The sequence below is a fragment of the Phascolarctos cinereus genome, unplaced genomic scaffold (assembly GCF_003287225.1).
Source record: "Phascolarctos cinereus isolate Bilbo 61053 unplaced genomic scaffold, phaCin_HiC Scaffold_2;HRSCAF=192, whole genome shotgun sequence".
Classification (NCBI taxonomy): domain Eukaryota; kingdom Metazoa; phylum Chordata; class Mammalia; order Diprotodontia; family Phascolarctidae; genus Phascolarctos; species Phascolarctos cinereus.
Window position 1 is genome coordinate 804,972 of NW_027555625.1, and position 22,052 is coordinate 827,023.

At 54.6% G+C, this 22,052-nt stretch overlaps 1 protein-coding gene and 1 long non-coding RNA gene across 6 annotated transcripts in view; one reads left to right on the forward strand and one right to left on the reverse strand.

Annotated features, from left to right (window-relative positions):
• Nucleotides 1-22,052, reverse strand: part of KLHL29 (kelch like family member 29) — a 196,921-nt gene that overhangs the window by 20,235 nt on the left and 154,634 nt on the right. Inside the window, 2 exon segments of the mRNA XM_078149215.1 lie at nt 9,342-9,480; nt 20,932-21,447. Of these exon segments, the coding sequence (XP_078005341.1) occupies nt 9,342-9,480; nt 20,932-21,447 (655 nt within the window).
• Nucleotides 9,438-18,459, forward strand: LOC110202033 (uncharacterized). Of its 5 annotated transcripts, none has more exons than XR_013484407.1 (3): nt 9,441-9,520; nt 10,594-10,839; nt 16,138-18,459. It is a non-coding gene; the product is annotated as an uncharacterized LOC110202033 (long non-coding RNA). The 5 variants fall into 5 exon arrangements; XR_013484408.1 differs by having other exon boundaries at nt 9,476-10,839; nt 16,138-16,254; nt 16,674-18,459; XR_013484410.1 differs by lacking the exon at nt 10,594-10,839 and having other exon boundaries at nt 9,438-9,520.

The following is a 22,052-nucleotide window of genomic DNA, read 5'->3' on the forward strand; positions in this document are numbered from 1 at the left end:
CAATAGGCTTTGGGGACCGCCACCAGGGCGGGCAGGAAGCCTCTGGTGGGGCAGCGTCCCCTCCCTGCGCCTGCCTGCCGCGGACGCAGACGGGAGGCGGTGGGAAGCGGAAGAGGCCCCGGGGGGGGCCCCCCTCCCCCGGCCTGGCCCCCACTCCCCGGCCTGGCCCCCAAACATATTGTTCCCTGTCGGGCACAGCAAAGGAAGCCCTTCATGATATTGCTTGGAAACGGAAGACGAGACGAGATAGACGGACAGAATGGTTAGAGCCAGGAGGGGCAGGGGGAGCGACCCTCTCCCTCCGCCACAGGCAGCCAGCAGCCATCCATCCTGCGGGGCCTCGTCTGGGGGCTCGGGGCAGCGCCTGGGCCTGTGTGTGAGCTCGTGCTGGTGAACCTGAGGGGGATGCTGGGAGAGGGGGCACGTGGGGATGGGGGGAAGGGAAGTCTGTCAGGGTTCGAGGGACAGACAGCGGGACAGAGGGCATGCCACCAGTGGGGCCCTAGCAGGCACCAGCACCAACCCTAGAGAGGACCTAAAAGACAGAGACAAAAAGAAAACCCCAGTCCCAACCGAACCGGTGAAGTCGGTGACGTGCAGGCAGGAGGAGGAAGCAAAGATGAGCTGGGTTAGGAGACCGCTGAGTCTTCAGTACCCCCTCCTCCCCCCAGAAGCCATCAGGGTGAGCCTGGCAGATGGCCAGGCAGGCCAGACCGCATTCTCTGCCCTCTTGGTAGGGTGAGAAAACCGAGGCCTAGGCAGGGGCAGGGACTGGGCTAGCCACACGGCTGGGAAAAAGCGGGGTCCAGATTTGACCCTAGACCCCCCCCCCAGTCCCGGGCCAGGCTGCAGTCTCACTGGCTTTCACTCTGCCCGACTGCCCTGTCTAGCCCTGTCTGCAGACCAGGGGACCCCTGTGGCCACGCTGGCTGTCGGGGAAGGCCCCTAGGGTAGGTGGGGTCCTGGCCCGGGTGTCAGCCAGGGACTGGCTGCGGGATCACTGGGAGGATCCTCGCCTGCCCTTCCTTCCCCGGGCATCGGCTCCTTTCCTGGAAAGTGTGAGGGGTTTCACTCGATGTTTTCAGGTCTTTTCCAGCTCTGATGCACCATGATTCTAGGTGAGGGAGGCCAGAGACACCTCAGCCATGCCACGCTGCCTGAAGTTCCACCATAACGGTGGTTCCTTGGGAGCTGTGGAGGCCAGGCCATTGGCTGGGCCAGAGTTCAGAGTCTGCATCATTCTGCAGCAAAAACCAGTGACTGGGGTGAGGGGCCTCTGTCCCCAGCTCCTGTCTCAAGCCTCCCTAGGTTTTCTCTGCCTCTGACATAGCTGCTACAGCCTGAGAAGGAGGAAGGATTGGAGGTTCCCTCTTAGATCTCTGGGCATGGGGCTGATAGTGCATCCCCCCCACCCTGTTCCCACTTGCCTCCTTCCTGGCCTCTCCACATCCCAGGGCTTCACTGGCTTCCTTGTGTTGACCCTCCCCAGCCATGTGCACTAGTCACACTGTGAGTCTATGGTGCTTTGCCCAAAGGCTCTCTATCACCCTGGGAACCAATGAGTTACAGTCACAGAACCCCAAAGATGAAAGGAATCGACGGAGCAGGTTTAGAACCGAGAAACTCACCACCTCACAAAATGACTCACTCTGTTCATGTCCCAGACTTGTTCCCTCTAACCTTAATTTCTGCTCAGAGGCCCTAGGAGACCCAAGGTAAACAAAGGCAGGAAAGTACCCAAGTGCCCTCAGTGGACTCAGGTGGACCTCAGCCCGAGGGTCGCAGCCCCACACATCTAGAGCTGGCCGGCCCTGAGAGGGGCACAGAGGCCCAGGGAGGTGGCCTGAGTGCCAGAGATGGGGTGGGAGCCTGGGGCCCTATCCTCTCCTTGGCCTCCTGCTTCTCTTCCCGGATGACTACAGGAAAGACGGTGGTGAGCAGGAGAGGTGCCCAGGGAGGGGAAAGGACAGATGACTCCATTTTCAAAAAACAGGAAAGAACTAAAGTGAGACTGCATTGATTTCCATGAAAAAAATCTAGAAATTAAAAATTAAATTAAAAAATTAAAGGGATGGTTAGTGAACCTCTTGAAAAGGAAGCAGTGAGCACAGAGAGCCAGCTAAGCTTCAAGCCTTGAGTCAGGAAGATGCGAGTTCAAATCTAGCCTCAGACCCATCCTTGCTGTGTGACCTTGGGCAAATCACATAACCTCTGCCTCAGTTTCCTCATCTGTAAAATGGAGACAAAATTTGTACCCACTTTCCAGGATTGTTGAGATATTTGGAGAGCACCTGGCACACTTTAGTGTGCTGTGTAAACAGCCATAATCATTATTATTGCTATATTGCCTGGAACAGGTTAACATTACCATTGGTCAAGTCATACTGACCTCAGTGGCTTTTTTAGAGGGTTTCTTTTCCAGGGTCCTTCCATAGACGTAATTCCTGGGTTAAGGAAGGGTCATAGATAGGGTTTAGAGCCATTTCAGCTCCTCATTCTACACATGAGGAAACTGAGACTTGGCCAGAGCCCCCTTAAGGCACTTCTGGACTTCTCTTTTAGAGAGGCGGGCTGGATGGTGGCACTGCGAGCCTGACTCAGAAATGGCTAACGGAGCAGATCCATTGAGTCACGGCAGAGGGACTGATGTCAGTCTGGACGGGGGTCTCCAGGGAGAGCCACGGGGGTCATCCGGGCTCATCTGCGGCTTGTTTTGGGTAGTAGTTTTATCAGTGACTCCAGGGGAGGTGAAGCTGTCCAAAGCACATGTTCCAAGCGCATGTCCAGGACTGGTCAGGCCACACGTATGTGGAGCACCTCATGTTAGGGAATAGCCTAGCGAGTGTCCAGGAGAGGGAACCCCATGGGGGCAGGGTGAGGGATGGGCCTGGGGAAGACCTCAGGGCCACGAAGGGCCCCATGTCTGCTTGGACCAGGCAGGTGGAGTGCAGAGCAATGAGGCAGATTCCAGGCAGCAGAAAGCTTCAGAACAAGAAAGAGCTGTCCAGCCACGGAGGTAGTGAGTGCCCGGTCACTAGAGGCTATCCTTAGGCAGAGGAAGCACATGTGGGCATGCAGAGGTCAGCTGTGTGGAGGCAGCCCGCAGTGGCGGGGGGGGGCAGGTGACCATGGGAGAGGGCAGTGAGTGACCTAAAAGTGGGATCACTGCCACACAGGCATCATGTGGCTTTCACCAAACTGTGCTAATGGCCCTGTCCAGATCCTGGGCTGTTGGCTCCTACCATCCTGCTTAGCTGGGGCACCTGCTGGAGATGCTGGTGGGGCCTCAGTTTGTGAAGGGGCCTCTTTGGAGTGGGGCGAGCCTCAGGGCAAGGGGACAGTGCATGATCAGGGCCTCTGGGTTCCGCATCACTCCAGGTGACAGAGGACTCCTTTCCTCCGCGTGCCCTGGCATCCCCTCATCGTGTGGGGGTCTCTGCAGCACTGCTCAGAGGCTCCAGGGAGGCAGACAGCACACGGCGTCTCTCAGGGCACTGGTGGTAGAGCTGAGATTGCATACAGTAGGGACCGCTCACCCTGTGCGAGCAGCTGGCTAGGTGTGGGCCCGACTCTCCCACTGGCTCCCAAGTCTGATGCTTCCATGTGCAATGAGTTCAAATGAGCTTTGCGATGGGCCTTCCCGAGGGCGCAAGCCACTCCCCATGACATGGGATAGGACTTCTCTCTGTCTCTCTCTCAATCCAGAGCCAAGAGGGTCAGTGGAGGGCGTGACCCAACTCCAGGCCGGGCTCTGGGCCAGAGACCCACGAAGGAGGTAGACCCTTGTAAGGGGAAGCCTGAGCAGAACTTGGGGCCTCAGTTTCCTCACCTGTAAAGGCAGGGTGCTTGGTTTCACTTGGGACATCCTCCATGATCGCCTCTGCTGCACCCACAATTAGGTCTCCCAAGGGAGTTAGCATGGTGGTGAATGCCCACCAAATCCCCGCCCACCAAGAGGGGGTGGGCAGGGCTTCAGCTCAGCATTCTTGGAAGTTCCTCTGGTTCTGCCATTCAATGCTCTTGTGATTCCTTGACTGCTTTCAGAAACTGCCAAGTTATGAAAAGACGTTTTTTGTTTGGGGAAAGACTGAGTTCATTGTGTGGGCTATTTAAAGATCATGTGAAATCAATTTACATGTTTAATTAAATGGCATAATTAGAGTTCAGCAAAAAATGTAACTTCTTTTTAAAATGAACACCCCCTCTCTGGGCTTGGGTGGTCGGCTCTTCAGATGGCCGTGGCACATACACGTCTGCACATACACGTCTGCATATGCATGCTGACACGTGTACGTGCCCCTTCAGCACCAAGGCGTCTGATGGCCATGGAATCCCCCCTCCTTCTTCACGGATGCAGGCGGCTGAGCATCACTCTAGACTCGACTAGGGGACCCCCTGCTTCTGCCTGGGAGGCCTTACCAGGGCCCCAAACCTCTCCACTCCTGTCCTCTCTAAGGGGCCATCTGCCAAGTGGAGCACGTCGTGGCCCTCCTGTACAAAGGACGCTGCGGCTTTCCCAGCCCCTGGCTTCTCGGTCATCTCTGAGTGGGGCCTGGGGCTCCTAGCCACTCCTCCAGCGGTGACCAGAGAAGGCAGCCTGGTTCACCCAGGCTGGGCTCAGGGGCCCTTTGGCTGCCCTGGCCTTTCCCCTTGGTGGGCCTAGATCCATCCCATGCTTCTCACACTGAAGAGGCTGGAGCCACACTTTCTCCTGGGGTGCTGGGGTCATTGCGCCTGTTTACTGACCTCACTGGCCACCCTCAGGGGCAGAGCTGCCTCCATTCGGTCAAGCCTCCAGGGCTCGGAGTCTCCCCTTCCCTGGATCTCTGTGCCAGCCTCCTTCTCTTGCCAACCCCCAGTTCCCACCTGCCTCCTTGGGAGCCTCTGGTCCTCTTTCCTGGTCATTCTGTCCCTTGGGTCCAGGAGCCCAAATGAGCCCCAGAGCAGAGGAGAGGGAGCCCCCTTGAGACCCTGGAAGCAGCTTCTCTGAGGCTACAAGGAAGACCCCATGCCTCTGGCCCCCAATGCTTCCAGCAGAAAGCTAAGCAGCAAGCCCTCACCTCTGAGCTGCCCTGCCTGGCCTCCCTGGTGGGGGGGAGGGGGCTTCCTGAACTCTGACCAGCAGCTTAGTGCCTCATCTGCCTGGCCTCCCTGGTGGGGGGGAGGGGGCTTCCTGAACCCTGACCAGAGCTTGGTGCCTCACCTGCCTGGCAGGGCTCTTGCAGATGGGATCCCCAGCTTGGGGTCTGGCTTTAGGGAGCCCAGCCTTCTCCAGCAACCTCAGACAGCCTTGTCTAGAAGAGTTCAGAGCCTGTTGCTCAGGCCTCCCAGCCTCTTTCATGGGGCTGGTTCACTAGGTCCCAGCTGCTGACCACCTTCTTCCACCATGTCCCTTATGGTGCTCAGAAGTGTTCAGAATTCTGACTTGGGTTCTGGGTTCTGGTGCAGACAAGCATCAGTGCCAACAGACATCCACAGTGACCTATCTCCCCAGGTAGCGCCAGAGTGTCCCCATAAACTGGGCACTGTGTCAGTTCACTGGCACCGAGTGCCCCCTTGGCACACTGAGGAGAAGCCCATCCTGGGGGATGAGGGGATGACCTTAAACCTTGGAGACTTCAAACAAAGAAAGAGCAAGAAGCACAACCTGGGTCTCATTGAGACATGCATCTCATGGCAAGGTTTTGCCTCCATGGTGGGGCCCAGAGCTCAGTCTTGGGGACTGTCTTTGCCCTTTCAGTATCTTATTCTGGCCTCCAGGGTAGGCCCAAGCTCTAGCTCCAGGGATAGGGGTGGAGAGTCATGTTCTAGCTCCAGGGATGGGAATTGAGCTCCATGGTCTATCTCCAGGATGGGACCAAGCTCTATGGTTTGGTTCCAGGGATGGGAACGAGCTCCATGTTCTAGCTCCAGTGACAGGAGCCAATCTCTGTGGTCTAGCTCCAGGAATGGGGGTCAAGCTCCATGGTCTATCTCCAGAGGGACCAAGCTCCATGTTCTAGCTCCAGGAATGGGATTTGAGGTCCATGGTCTTTCTCCAGAATGGGACCAAGCTCCATGTTCTAGATCCAGGGATGGGGGCCAAGCTCTATCTTCAGGGATGGGACTGAGCTCTATCTTCTAGTTCTGGAGACAGGAGTCGAGCTTCATGGTCTATCTCCAGGATGGGGCGAAGCTCGATGTTCTAGCTCCAGGGATGGGAGCTGAGCTCTAGCTTCAGGGATGAGTCTGAGCTCCATGGTCTAGCTCCAGCCTCTCTTCTCAAGGAGCCTCGGGTTCTGGAGTCCAGCCTCCAGCTTCTCCCAACTCACACTCTCTGCTCTAGCCAGGCCATCTTGCTTCCTGCCCTTGCCAGGTCACACTCATCTCTGCTTTTTATTTATTTACACGGTTCCCTCTGGCTGAAATTCTCTCCTCTTGCCCCAGATCTGCTCAAAGTCTCCCTTCCTAGGAAGCCTTCCCTGGATGCTCGAGCTCTGACTGTGCTGGGCTCCCCTACAACCTGTCCTCAGGCCCCCCTCAGGCCTTCAGGAGGGAAAAGAGTCCCTGACTCCCAAGTGCACAGGGATGAGGTGGAGGGGAACTAGCAGCTCTGGGAGGGTCATCCTAGGAGACTTGGGACTCAATCATCAGGAAAGGTGGTTGGGTGGGGCCCCTAGAAGGAACTACCTACATCTGCCACAGCTCTGGGTTCACTGACCTTATCCAACTGCTTTCCTCACAAAGGCACCCTCTGAACCACAGCATTACCCTAGAGATGCCCTTTGGGGCTACACCTCCTTTTTCAGGGGCCCCTAGAATCAGAGCCTGTCAGAGTGGGAAAGGACCCTGTAGGTCACTGGGCATAGCCCCTTTGTTTTCTCAAGAAGTACTGGAAGGCAGAGGTGATGTGTCCTCCAACACCAGCCCTGCCCCACCCCTCTGATCTGCTCTACTGAAAGAGACTTCTACCTGGCATCCTTGCCTCCCCAGACTCATCTGGCTAAATAACACTCCCAGTGGATCACTGCTTGGCTCTTGAATGGACAGTGGCTCCCTATGGCTCTTCAGATCAAGCCCCCATTCCCTTACTTAGCTCTAGGAGGGTTCCAGGAACTGTTGGAGGGGAAGGGGCAGATGGGAGATTACCTAGACTATGGAAACATGGTCTTTGAGGGAGGGAGATGGAGAGGAGTCATGGGGAAAGAAGCCAAGGGAGGGGAGGATGGACAGCAGGGAATAAGTCCAGGGAGATGGCAAGAGACAGAAGGAGAGGAGGGCAGTTCTGGCTGGAGGTCCTGGTAGCCCCTTAGCTCCAGGGCTCCTATCCAAAGCAGAATTGGTTATGTTCTCCATGGACCACTGGCTTCCAAAAGCCTCCTCTTCTCTTGTGGGCATCATCATCTCACAGCCTTGGAGTTATCCTCGTCTCTTTTTTCTCTCTCTCATTTCTCATCTCCAGGCCTTTGCCCAGTCTTGCTGACCCAACCTTCACAATGTCTCTTGAATCCAACACCTTCTCTCCACTCCTAGGGCCACCAGCCTCCATCATCCTGTCACCCCTCACCTGGGCTGGTCTAATAATTTCCTGCTCCTCCAAGGCATCCTCTACAGAGCTGCAGATTGAATCTTCCTAAGACCTGGCTCTGACCAAGTCATTCCTGGGCTCAAAGTGCTGTAAGGGATCACTACTGCCTCCAGGATCAAATACTGCGTTCTTTGGCCCTTAGAGTCCTCCACAGTCTGGATCCAGCTGTCCTTTCTAGTACATGGTAAGCACTTAATAGAGCTTTCCTTTCCTTCCTCCCTTCCCTCCCTCCCTCCTTCCCTTCCTTCCTTCCTTCTCCTTTCCTTCCTTCCTTCCTTCCTTCCTTCCTTCCTTCCTTCCTTCCTTCCTTCCTTCCTTCCTTCCTTCCTTCCTTCCTTCCTTCCTCCCTCCCTCCCTCTTTCCCTTCCTTCCTCCCTACCTCCTTTTCCTTCCTTCCTTCCTTCCTTCCTTCCTTCTTTCCTTCCTTCCTTCCTTCCTTCCTTCCTTCCTTCCTTCCTTCCTTCCTTCCTTCCTTCCTTCCTTCCTATTAGGACAGGGACCTTAGAGAGAGTACATACTATCTCCCTTCTTAAATTACCCAGCATCCACTCATCTTTGCACATGAATGCATCTCCCTGAAGGACTAGTTCACTGTTGCCTGTGTTTCCCCAGGGCCAACCACAACCTTCCACACAGTAGGAGCTGGATAAATGTTGGCCAAAGGGGGGAGAGTGGAAGGACGGGATGGGGAGGGGAGGAGAGAAGGCCCAGCACCAGAGTTCCCCCTCCCAGTCAGACAGAAGAAAGAAACAATCCAGCCCTCCTTGGGGTTGGGCCAGCTCTGCCCCCTTCTGAAATGTGGATAATGCCATGGTGGGATGACATCAGAGGAAAGTCACATATATCCACAAGAAACAGGAATGTGGAGCTTAGGCTCAGGACACAACCATGTGGAAAGGAGACACTGGCCAACGGGCCATCCTGAAACAAAAGGCGGTCACTGGGGCGTTAGCTGGAGGCTGGCAACGTGTTCTGGGCTCGGCGTCTGCAGGGGGGTGCTGCAAGGCAAACGTCCAGTGGCATTAATGTGCTGACGTCAGGTTGAGGGGGCTGGAGGGAAAAGGCCTCCCCCACTATTCTCACTCACCAGGAGGGCCCCAAGGACAGGAACCGAGAAGTCAATGGGACGGATAAAAACTGTTTGCATGCATGAAAGAGGGTGGGTCTGCTAGAACTATCAGAGGGTGGGGCAGGAGGTGGAGGAGGAGTAGCTGGCACCCAGGGAGGGTGACTGATGCTCAAGGGTGGGGCCTGGCTTGCATCCTGGTGCTCAGTGGGGTGAGGGTGGGGGGAGACGTTGGTGCCAATCCTCTGACTCCCAGGCTGGGCCTAGGGACAAAGCCGTCCCACCTCTTGGGGCCTGGCCCAAAGTGCTCATGGGATGAGCGGCACCCTGAGGGCCAGTGCGGGAGGAGGTGGGAGCGAGTGTGAAGTGGTCCCTTGGGAGTGAAGACAATGCCGCTTCTATTCTGGGCTCTGGTCCCCTTGAGACTTGGGCTGCTTTGGGGAGGGAGGTGCTTGCCTTTAGCTGAGTTAGGCAGAGTGGCAACAGCTGCCTGTCAGAGTTTGAATCTGAGTCTTAGTGAGGGATGTGAGATGCTGGGAAGGGATGGATTGGAGGCGGGGTAGGGCCCCCGCTGAGGAGGCGGACAGCGTGGCTGCTGGCTCTGGGAGAGGAGAGTCACTCTTCGGGACCTGCAAGAGAGGGGGGAGAAAAGCCACACAATGCGTCCTACAGAGGAGTAGACCAGATCGCAGCTGGAGGGGAGCAAACCTTTTGATCAGGTCCTTGAGATACAAGCTGCAGGAAGCTACCACATTTTGGTGGACTTCAAACACTTTGCCGTCAACAATAATTTTCAGGTCTGTGAACTCTTTCGTTTTCCGCTGCTGGTTCAACTCCTTCAACATTTCTGCAGAACAGAGAAGACAGACAGGCCAGGTCCCATTAAGGTAAGGGGTCGGCGGCTGCATGGGGGGCTTTGCTTCTGATTTTTTTTGGGGAGGGGTCAAGAAGTTGAGAAATCGGAAATACTGGACACTGTTTCTTGGCAAGACTGACTCAACACTGACGGTCAAAAGGAGTCACAGACAGAAGGTGTAAGGCAAGCAGCAACAGGAGGAGCCGGAGAGGTGGGAGACCCCCCAGAACCGTCACTTTTAAGAAGCAAAACAACAAACCACTTAAATTTAAAAAGATAAAAAATAAGCGAGGTTTCCACACAGATAAACCAGAAACACACAGGCGTTCATTCTCATGGATAGCTGAGCCCACAGCTGCTCCCACCCAACCTGGTAGCGTTTCTCCCACCAGATGGGCATGATTGCAATGGGTTGGGTACCTGGTCAAACATGGCGTGAGGATGTGATGGGGACTGGGGAAGGTGCAAAGCCAGTGAGGCTCATGAGTGAGCGTGGTAGGGGCGCCTGGCAGCAGCCAGGGATGACCTTTCCCCCATAGCCAAGCCCGCCAGAGACACCACCGCCAGCATCCCTGGGGTTGTGGGGTATTCTGGGGTAGAACTCTCCTGCATCTTCTCCTTTTTCTCAAGGGTGCCTGGGGCATGGAAATGGGCCCTTTTTGGTATCTAGCTTAAAGGTATCCTTGCACCTGCAGTTTGAAGGAGCCCTAAAGAACTCTGTAGTGGAGGAGTGGGAACGAGGGAGTGAAGGAGGAGAGGAACGGGGCAGCAGTACCTACCTTTGGCATCCACAGCACAGAAAAGCAAAGATTTGCCCACAGGTCACTGGCCCAGTTGAAGATGTGGCCCGAGTCCCCTCCTGGGGGAGGCTAAGGCACCCATCTTGGAGGCTTTCCCCCAAACAAGTGGGAGAGGCCCTGCCTAGGAGGAGGGTGGGAGAGAGGCCAGGCTTCCCCAGGGCGGGTTCAGCCTTACATTGTAGCAAGTGGCCAAAGGCCAAGATGTGGCGGGACCTGTGTCCACAGACTTGTTCTCTTTCACCTTCCCCACCCCATCAGTCCTCATGAAAGCAGGGTTTGAATGTGACCTTCTCCACCTTCCTAGTGTGGCACCACCTTCCTCTTTGAGCACAAAGGAGAAACAGCAACAGCAGAGGCAGGTCCTCGGGATCTCTCACCTGGACTCCGTATCAGCCTCCTAACTGGTCTCTCCCGTCTTTCCCCTCTCTGTTCATCCTCCACAAGCTGCCACGATGAATGCCCTAAGCCACAAGTCTCACCTCCTCATCCCTTCCCTCAAATCCTTCAGAAGCTCCTGGGGAGAAGTGACTTGCCCAGGGTCACACAGCTAGTGAGTATCTGAGGCCTCCTGACTCCAGGATGGTGCTCTATCCTCTGTACCCCCAAGCTGCCCCAGAAGCTCCTCAGCCAGGCACTCCTTCTGTACAGTGGGAGTGTTGGGCCAGATGACCTCCAGGGTCCTTTTGCCTGAGAGTCTGGGGAGTCCTCCTGGCCGGCTTCCCCTGCCCCCACCCAAAAGTGGCCTTTATGCGTCATGCTCCTGGGCTTGTCTGCCTTTCCTCCTCCTCTGCTCAGAGATTTCCTCCACCTATCAAAACCCAACTCATCGTTCAAGGCTCTGCTCTAGTATCACCTCCTCCTTGAAGCCTGCCCTGCTGCTTCTAGCCAGGAGTGATCCTCCAGTCCTCGATCTCCCACTTGGTCCCTCTCTGAGGAGTTGGTAATCACAATTATTTGTCCATGTGTCTCCTTTCCCCTGGCACAATGTGAGCTTTCTATTCTGTCTCCCTCATGATGACCAGCCCAGGCCCTCACTCATAGAAGGTATTCATGGGCACCTGGCTCAGAAGCCACTGAGGCCAGGCCTCTTATTTTACAGAGGCCCATGGAGGGGAAATGACTTACTTAAGGTCACACAGGGAGCAAACATCGGGGGTGGGATCTGAACCCAGGCCCCCTGACTCCAGAGCCAGGGCTTTCTGTACCACATTCACTGCACGGCTGCATCCAGAGATGATGACCAATCTATACTGCTCCCAGGCTCTCTGTCTGCTTCCTCAGGACCAACTGAGGGACGAACCCTTGAACCAAAGAAAACATAATCCTGCTGCCATTTCCACTTATGGCAGAAGAGAGGGGGAGGGTGCTAGGACTCACCTCCTTTACCTGGCAGTTCTTTCATAGTGAGATCTCTGTCTGTCTTTGGGGCTGAACCATTCTCACTGAAAATGAGACCAAAAGCCCAAAGGAACCCACACGCTCCTTCCAAGGAGTGCATCTCGCCAGCTCTTCAAGGAGTTGGCCAGGTTGGTTCTGCCTGTGGTCAAAGGCAAGACAGCCACTGTGAAGGCATTTTCCTGGCGCCTCCAGGTTCCTGAGAAAGCAGGCTGAACAGAAGTGACTTGTCCAGGGCATTCAATGCAAAAACAGACTGCTCAGAAATGTGAGAAGAGAGAAGGCTCTAGAAATGGCACCCTCACCAACAGTAAAACTGACTGACTTAACAGAGAGGAAAGGACTGGTCAATCATGTAATTCTGTGTGCAGCCCAGCCATCAGTGAGTTAGAGAAAAGAGCAAAACCAAGATAGACTAGAAAAAAGGATAAAGATGAGAAGAAGAGACTGTGAGAAATCACAAACAGTTTCAACCTGGCCAGTTCAAACAGGGTTTTGTTATCCCCAAAAAGGAAATGGATAAAGGAAAAGACATTGACTGTGATCACCACCATTTCCTAGAGAAGTTTAGCTGATCTCCTCTCTCCATCCCTATGTCCTCGTTCTTCCTTCTCATCTGCTCTTAGAATTCCTAGTTTCACTGAGTCCTCAACACAGGCACTACTTTCTGCAGGATGCTTCTCCTGATCCCACCAACTGCTAGCAATTTCCTGGAAGGCTCCCTTTTATCTGTTTTTTATTTGTCTGTACCCATCATAGTTGTAGACAAGACAGGTTTTTTTGCATACTCTCTCCCTCATTAGAATATGAACTTCTCAAGAACGGAGGCTCTCCGGATTTTGTCTCGGTATTTCCCGTGCCTACCAGCACATTTCAGGAGGTGGAGGGGCATCTAAGAATAGGGAGAGGGTCCCTTTCCTTCTGCCTGGTCAGCCTCACCCTTAAAGGTCATGGTTAGGTTTGGCACCACCACAGTGGAAGGAAGACCATAGCTCTACAGTCAGATCCATCCTCTGCTCAGCTGTCACAGTAAACTTACTTCATGACCAGGGCTGACCAGGTCACCCCCTGTGCAATGAGCTCTGGTGGCTACTGTTGCTGCCAAGATCCTGTGTGGCATTTAAAGTCCTTCCCAGCCCAGCCCCTTCCTACCTCTCCAGCCTTCTTCCTGGATGGAAGGTGATGTCAGAAGGAAAGCCTTGGGAGGTGGGGTGGGGTGGGGAAATGGGATATTTAAGCTGCATTTTGAAGGAAGCCAGGAAAGTCAGAAGACAGAGGTGAGGAAGGAGCGATAATGGTGTCAGTGTGGTTGGGAGCTCAAGAAGCATGAGGACCAAGAGAAGGGTGTCAGATTTGGTGATTAAGAGATCATTAGTGACATTGGGGAAAGGAGTCGGACCAGCTTGGTGGGGCTGGATGCAAACTTCAGAGGGATGAGAAGGGAGGAGAGGAAGCAGAGATGAAGGGAGCATGACTTCTCTAGAAGTTGGTCTGTGGAAGGCAGAGGAGACATAGGATGCTAGATTGAGGGGATGGCGGGTCTAGTGAAGGTCGTTAAGGATGGGGAGATGCAGGTGGTGGAAGGCAGCAGAGAAGCAGCTTGTACATGGGGAAAGACTCAATGCTGAGATCGGGGAGGATGATAGAGGCTGTGTGCTGCTGGAGAAGAGGAGAGAGGAATCCATGTAAAGGATCTGGCCTTGGCAAGGAGAAGGGCCACAGAGATAGGGGGAAAGGAAAGTGGGGGATGCTGCCAGGTATGACAAGGGGGGACATGGGGCCCTTGGGAGAAGTGAAAAGTCTGTGACAGGCGGCCCCTATTTCACGGGCACAGTAGGAGGTGAGGTCGGCGACTGAGAGAGTGAGGAAGGACAGTGTAGGAGGCTGAAGGAGAAGAGAGAAGATCTGCAACAGATGCCATGGGAAGTGCAGCAGTCACTAGGGAGGAGTGAAAGGCCTGGCATGCAGCAGGGAGGACCTTGCTGAGATTCAATAGGAATTTGTAGCTGATTCAGTCAGCCCAGGTGGGCGACTTCCTCCATCATTAATCAGTGACAAGTGAACAAGAGTGGAGGATGGTGAAGGTGGAGGGAACCTGGGGAGGGGCTTGGGAAGGAAGGAAGGAAGGAAGTGAGAGAGAGAGAGAAGGAAGGGGGAGGGAGAGAAGGAAGGAAGGGAGGAGGGAAGGAAGGAAGGAAGAAAGGAAGGGAGGGAGGGAAGGAAAAGAAGGAAGGAAAGGAAGAAAGGAAGGAAGGAGGAGGGAGGTAAAGAAGGAAGAAAAGGAGAGAAGGAAAGGAAGGAAGGAAGGGGGGAGGGAAAGAAAAAAGGAAGCAGGTGGAAATCAACATTTATTGTGAGTTCAGGCTTGGTGTGACCTTGTAGGATGATGAGTTTCTGGGGAGCATAATGAGGTCCAGAGGAGTGCAACCAGGTGGGAAATAGAGCAGAGGAATGTGATGAAAAGAACTTATACTACGATGTTGATGACTGATAGCCATATAACCTTCTCAGGGTACTTGCATTTTTAAAGAGGCCACTGTTCACTCCAAAGATCAGGTGGCACAATGGATTGAACACTTGACCTGGGGTGAGGAAGACCTGAGTTCAAATCCTGCCACAGACATTTACTAGCTATATGAGCCTGGGTGTCACTTAACCGCAGTCTGCCTCAATTTTTTCTTCTGTAAAATGGAGATAATAATAGCCTCCACCTCCCAGATTTGTTGTGAGGATCCAGCAACATAATATTTGTAAAGCAATTTACAAACCTCAAAGCACCATATAAATGCCATTATTATCTAATGAAAGTGGGTTAACAAGAATGCCAATCTTTGTATTTCAAGCACATAAAATAGTGCCTGGCACAAAAAAGGTGCTTAGGAAATGCCTATTGCTTTGACTTGATGTGGGGTGGCATCAAAAATAGGAACAAAGGATTGTAGCCATCATGGGCAGGGAGATGCTCTTCTTCACTCCTCGTGCAGGGGAAGCTGTATTTAAGGGCCAGAGCAAGATGGTCAGATGAGGGGTGCAGTGATAGGTCAGCTAAGAAAGGAATGGGGTAGCCACAATGCATATCTCTGCCCCCCATCCCAAAGAGCCGGCCTCATTAGGTAAAGGGAAGACCCTGGGCTGGCTTCTAGGAGAGGATCAGACAGTGAGTCCTCTGGGTGACCTTAGGGGAGTCATGCTCCTTCTCTGGGTCCCTTTCCCCATCTGATAAATAGATGTGGTTGCTTTATGACTGTCTGAACCTTTGCTCCTCCTCACAAAATGGATCTGGTGAGCCATTTCCTGTGAAAAAGTCACCAGGGGCTGCCCAATGTGATGTGGGGGCTGTGGGACCCTGGGCTTGAGATCTCCAGATAAGACAACCCCAAGGACCCTTCTGGCTCTGGCATTCTATGAAAAAGCTTGAGGAATTCCACAAATGTGGCTTTTTTTTTTTTGTCAAGTGAGGCTGCACAATCATCAATATAAGACACTTTGAAACTCAGCTCAGGACCTCTAAGCAATGTGCTGTAAGCCAGAGTGTTTCTGCCTTATACAGCATCACCAACTGTGTCAATAATGGCCATGCCCTGAAAACCCTTGAGAAGCTTTCCAATTTCTTGCATTCTACCTACCAGCTAGCTCCTGATTCTGTCAGGCTGGATGCTTCTAATTCATTCACTGGTTCACCTTTCTCAGATGTCACAAGTCCATTGGGTGTAGATGAAAGGAGAGAAGAACAGGCAACAATGTGATGGTATAGGCTACAGTCCACCCAGGCAGATGGAGGACATGGATAATGCTTTCCAAAGATATGGAGGAACTCTGACTCTAGACCATGTCTCTCTAGATCATGGCACTCTTCTAGATACGTCTCTCTTTGCTATAGGCAGGGCAGCTCCTTGCCTTGATGCTAAAGTCATCTTTTGGGAGATGGAGGAGAAAGTGAGAGGAACTCTCATTCCAGACTGGAAGCTGCCTAACAAGGAGGAATGGGCCAATGGAAGTGTCAGGAGCTTCTGGAGGCAGGGCCCCACCCCACAGCCCTGGGGTGTGCAGTGTACTGGGGGCCCTAGGTCTCCTGAGGGAGCATGGTGATGATCCCATCATCTTGTGGAGCTGGCACTAAGGGATAGGAGACTGCCAAGGATGCTTTCTGATGACACCTTTGAAGACAAGCCTGGGGAGGGAGAGAGGCTCCCTGAGGATGCCGGCACATCAAAGGGCATGTTCTAAAGAAGCAGGGACATCCATCCAGCTCAGCCTACGAGGGTTGCACTGGCAAAGTGAGGCGCAGGGTGCGTCCTGGCTGGGGAAGGAGGAAGGAGGGAGCTGTGTGAATGACCGGCAGGGGAGGGAAGGCCAGGGATGCTGTCAAGGGTGACGTTAATGGGATGGCCAGACCCCAAGATCCTGGTCACAGCCTATTCCTGTGCATGACTGCCTACTCTTTAATTCCCAGGAGGTTTCCTGAAACCCTGTGAGAAAAAACCAAAACATGTCTTCAGACGTCCATGCCACTCCAGACACACCAGCTAAACCTGTCTCCTTCCTGCACGAAGTTTTGGCTTAGTACTGGGTAATCACATGGGGTCTGTGGGAGGGGGTTTACGGTCTCTAGTGCATTGGGCCACACTCGGGCTAGAGAGAGGAGCCACCGGACCGGGGGCGGGGGGATGTCAGGGTGCTGGTGGAAGGCTGAGCCCCCTCCTCAGAGAATGGTCTGCTCAGGGCACTGAAGCTCCTGTTGAGATGCTTGTAGCGCCTGGCCCCGGTCCAGTGAGCCATTAATCAATGGAGGCATGAGCGTCTTCCAGCTCATTCTTCATGGGCAGCAGGTGATGGGCTGGGTGGCTTTGCATCCAAGTTGCTGATTTTTCCCTCTCCTGGCCATGTCAAGACTGTTCTGGGACTGTTCTCTTTCACTGGGTGAGAGTGCTGAGGAGGGGAACCCGCTGAGATAAGTTTCCAATCACTTGAACCTGGGTCTGTGCCTAGGCTGAAGATGTGGGTCTCCAAGCCATCAGTGCCACGCTTGGGGGACAGGGCCTCAGGAAGAGCTCCAGATATGCCTCTCTGGCCCTCAGCCACGTGCCACCTGGGAAGATGCAGTCAGGAGCGGCTCCTCGACCTCCCCTCAGCCCCCACCATCATCCTCACAGCTGTGGCCTGCACCAAACCCTCCTCCCCTCTCACCCGGACTAACCAGCCTTTCTGCCTCCAGCCCCTCTGTCTCACCCCATCATTATCCTTCTCAAAAAGTCTTCTTTGTTTTCCAACTGTTTCTAGGAAGAAATACAAACACCTTGGCCTGGCCTTCAATGCCCTACACAATTTAGCGATCGTCCACCTGTCTAAGCTGAAGCGCATTATTGCCCCTCACAAAGGTGTCTATTGATATGCCATCCCCCATCCCCACACCTTTGCCCAGGCTGTCTGTCCTAAGCCCTGCCTGTGCCTTCTACAGGAGGACTTTCCTGATGCTCCCAATGGCTAGTGCCTTCCCTCATTCTGCTGACCTTGTACCTGGACTTGCTAATTCACCTGGTGTCCTCCCAATGGAAGGTAAGCCCCCTGAGGGCAGTGCCCAGAGACAATTCATGGTAAAGCACTTTGTAAGCCTGGAAATGCTGATAAATGCTGGCCTGGTTATGGGGGAGGTGCTTGACTAAAGCTTGTGGAATTGAACTGAATTTGGAACTGGTTTTGTGTGTTTTTGAAGGGGTGGTCCTAATGCTATTTGTGAAGGCTGATTCTACCCCTGTCCCCATTGTCGGAGTCAGACCCCTGAGGGCAGAGGGCCAGGGGACTCGTAGGCTGGGACCATGCATGCCTTGATGGGCTTGTGCCACTCTCCCACCCCCCCCAAAAAGAGGCCATTGATTTGGATGGCCGCTGAGGTCCACGGCAGCTCTCCGGAAGGGGGCTGAATGTTTGAGCTGTGACTCCAAATGGGCAGGGAGTCCCTGCACCAGTCAGAGGACATGGGTTCAAATCCTGCCTGTAGATTTATATGACCTCTGAGGATCTGAGCTGCATGGTGTGAAACATGGGGGTTGGAATACTAGGGGCTCGCTAAGTGGCACCATAGTGCCCAGAGCACCAGACCTGGAGTTGGGAAGGGCAGAGTTCCAATCCAGCCTCAGACAATGTAGACCCCTCCCCCAACCATTCTGAACCCCAAAGACCTGAGAAAGGCCCAAGACGTGGACTGGCCATCAGGAGGACATTCGGCCTACTCTGAGCTTCACCTACCATGATGCCTTGAATGCTCTGGTATAGCAGATATGCCTTGCTCTGCTCTCTGAGGGAACCCCAAATGCCCCTTCCTGTGTCAGCAACTACAGGGCCGGACGAGGCTGACCAGGAGCCATCCTCTCTTTATGACCACTGAGGACAGGGCACCTGGAATGGACGCTGTCTTGAATAGTGGGACTTTTCTTATCTTGATATTTTATGGACACATGCTACGGTTCTGTGGATGATGGGGAAACACAGATGTCCTGGCTCCATACTTTCGATGGACATTCTTACTGTGTTGACATTCTACCCAATGAAGAAATTCCTTTCTCATGTCATGGTTAACGTGTCCAGAGACCATGATTTTGGCTGACATGGGCCTCCTGAGCCAGGAAGGGAAGGAGGGTGAGAGACCGCTCGGAGGATATAAGGTGCCCTTTGTCCGTCCATCTTTGGGTTCGTGGTCTACAATGAGCTTCCGTGCATATCTTCATACCCATGTTCTGCCAGCTTTGAGACAAATAAACGCGCCCACGCAGACTAATTTCATTTGTCTTTCCAAGAACAAACTTGGTAATGGTTGACAATGCTGACTTGCCCGGTGTCTCTGGGCAGATCACTTAGCCTCTGTCTGCCTCAGTTTCCTCGGTGGTAGAAGGGGTTAATGAGAGCTCCCAGGCTGATGTGCCTGCCGTAGAGCCCCCTACTCTGCCCCAGGGAAGCCGGGTTTCATTAGTTTCCCACCTGCAACTTGGAACATCACAGATTGCCCACCTCTGGCCATCCTCAGAGGAAGGAAGAGTCAGATTCTTAGTTTTCTAAAAAACTGAAGAAATCGATATTCTGCTCCATGCATTTAAATCCTGCTCATTAAGCAGGCATCCAGGAGCTCGCTTCTGCCTCTGTGAGTCAGAGAGAGTCGATCCTTGACCTATTGCAAATCCAAGAGTATTTCCAGCTACCTTTATTTTTCAATTGATTAATTTTTAAATTAAAGTAGCCAGTTAAGACTCCAGCACCCATTTTGGCCAGCCACTGAACACAGCCTGGCTAACACCCAGCCCATCCAAATGGGCCAGAACTAGCGGAAACAAACAGGGGCGTGAAGGCACTGATGAGCCCGGGGAATAGCCAGGCGCGCCCCCCAGGAGGTGGAGCTTCTTGGGTGGGGGAGGTGAGAGGGCCCATCTGCAGGCTGGCCCTAGCAGGCTCTACTGTGCAGAACAACAGAGTGGGGGGAAGCTCAGATGGGAGAGTGGACGGCCTGGCACCCTCCAGGTGCCCTTCACACACAAGCACGGAGCAATGGAGGGCTTTTGGAGCTGGCCGAGCCCAGGGGCAGCACTGGCACTGTCCCACAGTCCACTGTTATGAAGAAATCACTCGGCCATTTGAGAGGAGACTTGAAGGGCGGAAGACACTGAGCTCCTAATGCCCTGTATGTGGCCAGGGACTAGAACTGAGCCTGCCCAAGAAGCCCATGAATGGGTCTGAGGAAACAGCTGGCTGACATCTCATAAAAGCAAGCTCCATGAGGGGCTGGGACCCTGTGTGTTGGTAGAACCAAGGCTGGCCTAGCCTGTTTCTGACACTGTCTCCTCCCTCACCCCCAGTCCTTCTCCCTGCGCACTGGGCCCCTCCTGGCTCACCTCACTTTTTTCCCTCTGGGGCTTCTGGGGCTTTGGGGTCAGTTCCAAGTTGGGGGGAGAAATGTTGAGGTCTCTACTGACTGACAAGCTGCCTTATTCCAGCCTGGGCTGCCTAACTCTCTTTGGAAGCCCTGAATGAGACAAAGATCAGGTGTTGGGGTGGGACTATCCAGTGGTTAGAGCGCAGTGTCTGTGAGGTTACAGACAGAAGCCCCGGCTCTGCCCAGGGCTGCAACCCCCAGCACTGGACTCCTGGAGACAGCAAGGGCAAAGGGCCAGCTCACCCCTTTCTGAAGAGCTGGGACATGGCCCCTGCCCCTCCCTAGCAAGGATTGTTGGGGAAAGCCCTAACCTGCCACCCAATTCTAACAAAACACCTATGAGCAGTTTAAAAATTCAAGGATGAAGAGGCTGAAGTCCAGCTGACCTAGAGGGTTCTCAGCCCTGAGATCAGCCCCTCTCGGCACTGCCAAAATGTGGCACCTCCCGTGGGATTTTAGCAGCTCTGAGTAAGCTGCTCCAGAAGGCTGGGGGCAGAACTCCAAAGGGTAGGGCCAGTTTACTTGCCCAGCACAGAAGTCTGTCTGTGGCCTGTTTGAGGTCTGTCTTGGGCCATCTGAGGTCTAAGGTTTGCCTGGCTCATCTGCAGTCTGCTTGAGGTCTGCCCTGGCCTATTTGCATTTTGTCTGAGGCCTGGCTGAGGTTTGCCCAGCCCATCTGCAGACTGCCCAAGGTCTGCCCTGGTTTATTTGCATTCTGTCTGTGTCCTGTCTAAGGTCTGTCCAGCTTATCTGCAATCCAGCTGAGGCCTCACCCTGTAATAGGGCCATCCGGTAGACTGAAGGGATGTCAGAGGGGGCTGATGCAGTCCCCTGAAGGTTGGCCGTGCAAGTGCTTTTCATGGGCCAAGAATGGGGGAGCACCTGAAGGCACTGTAAGCTTTCCAAGGAAAGGGCAGATCCCCCCTCCACAGGCAGCTCAGTGCTCGGGAGGCCCGAGAGGGTGGTCCTCCTTGGCCTCCTAGGGCCCTGTCCTCTGCATCCTCTGTCCATCTCCTCCTTCCCCCGCCCTGGCCTCACTTCCCACTGCTCTTTCTCCAGGTTCCTCTCTAGTCTTCTTCCTGCGGCCCCTGCCTTAATTCTTTGCCCCCTCCCTCATGTCTTGGGACTCTCTGCCTGTGTCCAGCCTCGGACCTTCATCTCCAACAGCCGCCTCCTTCCCTCACCCCAGCCTAGCTGAGGCCCCAGTCCTGACAGATTGCTAGACGGAAGGGGGCCTCATGGGAAAGGCTGGCCTGACTTTTCCCTGGCCCAGCTGGGTTTCCCTGGGGCACCATGAACCCCTAGGGGGAGGGCTGTGAGACATACCTTTGGGGTGCCACGGGTCTGTGAACTCATATTTCCCCATGCCAATTGTCCGAAGCATCTGGACGCTTTGGCCCTGGGCAGAGTCCGTGGGAGGGGCTGGGGGCCCTGCCGGCCCATTGGTGGTGGGGATGCTGTTGGGCAGGGTAGCCCCTGGCACGGAGGGAGGCGGCGGTGGTGGCGGCAGGACCGGGCATGCCATCTGCCCATTGCCTACAGCCGTGGGGCCTGGGCGGGCCACCGGGCCCACGCTGGGCATGGAGGTTAGGCTCAAGGGCTGGCTGCCGCTATATAGGCTTTGACTGGGCAAGGTGACCACCAGGCTGCTCAAGGGCTGTGGAGGCTGAGGCTGGAGTTGGTAGTGAGCCGGCATCAGAGGCAGCGAAGGGGTCACCCCAATGATGGGGGCTGGGACGCTCACGGCTGGACTGAAGGCAGGAGGCTGGGTCATCCCGTAGGTGTGGGCGAGGAGGGCTGGCTGGCTCCCTGCGGTCACCGCAGTCACCCAGGGTGTGGTCCCTGCAACAGAAAGGGGGACGAGCATTAGCGGAATTTACTCCTTTGGATAAAGGTCTGAAAGATGACCTCTCCTCTGGGGGGAAGGGGGTCTAGGCTCAGCACTGTCAGGCCCAGGGGAGAAAGGGCATGCTCCCTGTGCTCAGGAGGCTCCCACATGCCCCCCAAGATGGTAGAGGGTAATGAAGAGAGCCTCCCAGCCTGGGGCCATCTGGTGAGGGGGGAATTCATGGAGGGGCATGCACTTAATCTATGCCTTAGAGGAGGACAGTATTGGGAAAGGCTGGGATCAGGGGACAGACTCCAGGCAGGATGGACCTTGGTAGGGCCGCTGGAGGGGAGGGGAGGTTCTGAGGAGCTCCTGGGACGGGAAGCCCAGGCCAGGAAGGAGGGAGGCCCTTCAAGATTACTGTGGCAAAGGCCTGGTGGGGGGAGGTGGGAGCTGGGAGATGAGAGAGCCCGTCTGAGGGCACTAGAGGAGGCTGCCCCCTGGGCCCTGGCAGAACCTCAGCACTTTCCTCTGGCTGGGCTGGTTTCCAAGTGCCCTCCCTGGTCCTAGCCTGGCAGTCTCCAGCCCGATCATGGTGGTCTCTTTTTATCAAGCCCCA